The sequence below is a fragment of the Morus notabilis genome, unplaced genomic scaffold (assembly GCF_000414095.1).
Source record: "Morus notabilis unplaced genomic scaffold, ASM41409v2 Scaffold321, whole genome shotgun sequence".
Lineage (NCBI taxonomy): Eukaryota > Viridiplantae > Streptophyta > Magnoliopsida > Rosales > Moraceae > Morus > Morus notabilis.
The window spans coordinates 108,994-113,885 of NW_010356783.1; the positions used below are offsets into that span (position 1 = coordinate 108,994).

The following is a 4,892-nucleotide window of genomic DNA, read 5'->3' on the forward strand; positions in this document are numbered from 1 at the left end:
ACAGGTGTTATAACTCTACCCCTTTAAAGAAATTCTGTCCTCGGAATTAGAAATAAATTAAGTGGTAAAAATCAAAGGCCAAAATAAAGATGATAAGAATCTCGACACAAGTATTAATACAAAACGATTGATAATGCAATCAAATGCCAAAAGTAAGTAGGTCAGACATAACTCTGAACTCGAGAAAAGGAACAAATAATATGTGTACATCCAGTAGAGCATAGCATCCTAAATCAAGACTAAAATTAGTACAAATTGAAAGAGAATCGCATCTGAAAATAGAAATAAAGAACGGTATGAGAACAATGTCTAGAGTCAACATTTTACAAGGAGAAAGTGAATGACATCTTTGAAATCAGTAAGGAAATCACCAAGACAAACAATTCAAATCAGAAGCAATTTTGATCTCAAAATCAGAATGGGATCACATCGGTAAGTTAACATAAATTTAAACACGATTAACAAGCAGAAAGACTAACTCTAGGTCAAAACAGAAAAAAAAAAAAAAAAAAAAAAAAAAAAAAAAAAAAGCATAATTCGAAGTTTGGATCTTAAAACCTGTGGGATATGACCTACCGTGCTTCCAGATAAAATGTGAAAACAATAGTAAATCAGAATACGCATCTGTCCATGGTGCGATCGGTAGCAGCGTCATCACCAGTCGAGGAAAAAGAATGAAACCTCATCATCAACTGAAGAAAAGGAAGAAATCTCATCAGCACGAGAAAATCCATGAAGTCGACATTATTATATAAAATACCATCTAGAGGTAAAAGGATTAATTGGCAAAGCAGAATAAGCTATAAGGATTTACGACTAACCATCCATTAAAAGCATAACAAGATTACAAGTCTGAACTTGAATCTTAATTGAAATGAGCACTATGAAACAAGGAGTAAGGATACTTTGCCGATTCGAAATTTTTGTATTCCAAATTAACTGTTACTCTTCATCTATTTAAATCTTCACATTAAGCGCATCATGAAATGAAAAGAACCAATATCGTGAATTTAAAATAAGTGGAAGTCTATTAAACATTGTTTTAAAACCAAAAACCTCAAGAAACTTTCAAAGTAAAATCTTGATTTCAAATTTCAAAATTACAAAGTCAATAGCATAAGTAAGAGAAAATCAAATAAACATCAAATCAAAGTTCGAAAACTTCACAAGAACTCTAAAGTCAACATGCGAGAAAGGTTGTAACATGCGATCGCAACATGCTTTGACTCAATCGCAACATGCGATCACCCCAACTGCATGAGAGACCCGATGTGTAAATGATAACGTGGTACAACAGCACGTACATCCCATATGAGAAAGGTTGCTACAAAAACACCAACAGTCATGGAAATGACGACATTCCAAGGACAAAACTCTACTCCTACACTCTTATCCAAGTCACTCAGATTACTATACGAACAATTAAAATTGTGAAGAATACATACCTGGACGGGCCTCTGCCCCTATCTTTTGGAGCAGACTTCAACTCGGTTTCTTTAACTTCAACATTGTCTTCTCTTAGGTTTTCTCCGCTGGTATCTTCTAGGGCACATTCTGGGGTGACTCTTACAGTTTAATCAAAATCGTGTTTGGCTCCCTTCCTCAGAACATTCGTCGGGATCAGTCTTGAAGCCACCATTAATGAATTCTTCTCACGCTCGAAGACTCCTTCCAGAGCATTCTCCAATAAAGTTAGTTGTCTCTTGGTTTGGACTTTAGAGGCTTTCCCCGAAGCTGTCATTGACATGTCTGTAATAATTGAAGCGTTTTGGCTTACTGGGTTTCCTCAAGAAGAAAACCTTGTTTGATGCAACGTCCAAGACAATCACTCTCGGCTCGGCATGACTTTCGGGAGCTCCTTCTAGAGCAGGCTTCTATTGAGCAGCATTCTTCTTATCTATCTCTTTGGAATTCTCTCGAGTAGATTGTGAATCTGCCTCAGCATCTCGTTCTTTATGGCCGCGTACGAGAGGGACTATCAACAACATCCTTGACTCTCGCGATGTTCTCGCTATCTTCTGCTTCAGCTGCCCCTTCATAGCAACACTTTTTTCTCCACAGACTTTCTTTTCTCCAATAGAGGGCCTCCATATTTGTAGGAACCGCTTTCATCAACAAATACATTATGGAGGTCAGACTTATAAGCAAGATCGACCATTGCGTCGGAACTTAGATCTCTCATCTCTTTGGGCACAACATCTGGGCAGGTGAGTTTAACTCCCAACGGTTGGAGCAGTAATGTAACGTCCCAATTTTTGAGCTTAAACTTTTGTATTAATTTTGTACGAAGGAATTGTAAGAGAAACATAAAAGAGCTTAAGGATTAAATTGTAAGACTTTGGAGGTAAGATTGTAACAAATTTCATATTTAAAGGCCAGATTACAATTTTAGAGGAAAAAAATATAATAGCCAACTGCCCTCCCACGTGGCAATACTGGTGTTCAACTAAGCCACAAAGCCTATGCCCCTTAAGACGCGTTGAGAGAATTAGAGAGGAAGAAGAGAGAAAAAAAATTCTTTTCACTTCTTCTGAGGTCTCCACCGAGCACTCTCTTTCTCTCCCTCCCCCTCTGCGCTTTTCTCTTTCCCTTGATTCAATCTCCTTCTTCTACAAAGGGCTGCAGCAATTCTTTAAAGTGAAGAGGTGATTTGAGCTGGGATTCAAGGTAAAGGTTTATTTGAGGAAAAATCTTTGAATGGCTGAGTGTTTGGTTGGGAGTAATTGATTGAATTATGTTTTGATTCTAGCTTGAGGAGGAGAAATGTTCAACTCAGCCCAGAATTGAAGATGAATTGAATTTTGAGAAGAATTTGGTAAGTTAAGTGTATACTTTGTTTATAATTTTGAGCGGTCCCTATTTGATTAAATTCTAGGTTTTTGTGTAATTGAATCTTGGAGGATGATTTATATATTTGAGGAATAGATATTTTAGACTTTAAATGGGAACTTGAAGGAGCTTTGTAGTTTAAGTTGTGAACTTTTGAACCTAAAGGAAAAAAAAAACTGTTAAATGTACTTGTTGGGCAGAATCGGCTCTTTCAGATTCTGAGAGTTTTTGGTGATGAATTTCAATAAATGGGTTAGATCATTGGTAATTCGACATCTTATGCTTCGTATAGCCACAACAATCATCTTAAACGGACAACTATAGCTCAAATTATGCAATTTTTAAAGTTAGGCATGATTATGTAAATTTTGTAGAAAAATCAGCACATTTTGATCTGGTGTGGCATATTTTTGGAGGCCTTTATTAACCCAAAAGTAAGCTTATGATACCTCTTTGAAAATTCCTAGATGTTTACTTCAATTAGGCACTAATTATGTAATTTTTAAGGCTACATAGAATATTTTGTTAATATTCTCATAGCAATCGTCAAAGCTACCAATTCTTGAAATTGATAAAACAAAAAACTGAGGCTCCTACTTTTTGAAATAGGATTGTTACACCTAAACCACCACTACGCCACAATAGGCTTTTCGTAGCTGACGAAAAACGCTATTAATCACTATCAATAGCGCTTTTTAGAGCGCTAGGACAGCGGGCGCTATTATAAGTCCTAAGAAAACATAACGTTTCAGGAGAGTTATAAAAAACTCTATAGAATTGAAGTATTATAGCATGTAAGAAAAGTTATTTTCATCCTCTTACAGCTCTTTAGCATAGCTACGATACAGATTAATAACTTTTTTTCCTTGTTATGTTCCTACTGTTGTAACTTTTTAAAATTATTATTGATATCCTTTTGAATTCATTCAAATAAATGGTAATTCCGAGCAACATCTTATATCTAAATAGGAACATTCAAATTAAAACATAAAAACATTCAAATTAAAACATGAAAACATTCAATGTAATAATTGTTATAAATATCTACAAAGTTGCCAATAAGATGTTTACAACAAAAGCCACACCATTTGTCCACAACTTTTGAAGATTGCCAAATTATTGAACTTACATATCAACTTCGTTAAATGTTGTCAACATAGCAAATGTATTCTGAGAATCTTTCAAGCGTGTTGCAACTCGTTTCCTAAGTCTTGTCATCGGAACCTAGACACAAGAAAAAAAGAAATTGTCGAAGCAAGTCAAGCAACTTTAAACCAAACTAAAGTAACCTTGTTTTCAAACTAATAATGAAACTCACTCGTCTTTCCCTGTCCTTAGGAGGAAGCTGGGGTTCTGTGGGTTTAGGTGGTGATGGAAGCCCCTTAGCCTTGGGTGGTGGAGATGGTTCTTTCTTTGCCTCCTTGACAGGGGCAGTTTCTGCTTTAGGGGTTTGCTTTTCTACACTTTCCTGCTTTTTGGGAGGTGATGGCTGGCTAGCAGGCTGTTCCAATGGAGCAACTTGTGGTGCACCTTCACCTGATTTTGAGATGACAGCAATCTTGACGCCTGGTTCCACAGTCTCACCTTCCTTAGCCAACAACTATTTCCAATAATATAGATATTTCAGTGAATGCAGATAAGAGGAAGAATTAATATTATTAATAGTATCACTGAGAAGGGTAAAAATTAAGAATGGCTAAATTAGATTGCTATTATAAATAAGAGATGACAGATAAATAGGAGTCTACTGAGTAAACGAGAGACCGGCTCCATCATCCATTTTATCTAATAGCATAGATAGCAATTTAGTAGTAGCTTTGTGTTTCTAGTTGAAGAAAGCATGACACTGCTTGAGTATTGACTAAAGCATAGGTTTAGGGTGCATATAAGATTGTTTCTTTACGTGTTGATTCCAAGCATGGTAAACTCTGACCGTGGATACCAAATATGGCAAAAAAGTCAAAAACAAAACCCATCCATAGCTTCCTATGAGAACGGATTTCAGTTTCCAAATCATATTGGTTATGACCAATGATTACCTTGAAACCCAAAAAAAAAAAAAA

General features: G+C 36.0%; 1 protein-coding gene across 2 annotated transcripts; it reads right to left on the reverse strand.

Moving 5' to 3' along the window:
• Positions 1 to 673: 673 nt before the first annotated feature.
• On the reverse strand, positions 674 to 4,866 carry LOC21387682 (dihydrolipoyllysine-residue succinyltransferase component of 2-oxoglutarate dehydrogenase complex 2, mitochondrial). Of its 2 annotated transcripts, none has more exons than XM_024161429.1 (4): positions 4,733 to 4,866; positions 4,148 to 4,429; positions 3,959 to 4,053; positions 674 to 692 (listed from the first exon to the last, which is right to left on the reverse strand). In XM_024161429.1, the coding sequence occupies exons 1-4, from the start codon at positions 4,844 to 4,846 to the stop codon at positions 689 to 691; spliced, it is 495 nt and encodes a 164-aa protein (XP_024017197.1). In that variant the 5' UTR covers positions 4,847 to 4,866; the 3' UTR covers positions 674 to 688. The 2 variants fall into 2 exon arrangements, with proteins under 2 accessions (XP_024017197.1, XP_024017192.1); XM_024161424.1 differs by lacking the exon at positions 674 to 692 and adding an exon at positions 2,021 to 2,105.
• Between the last annotated feature and the right edge of the window lie 26 nt (positions 4,867 to 4,892).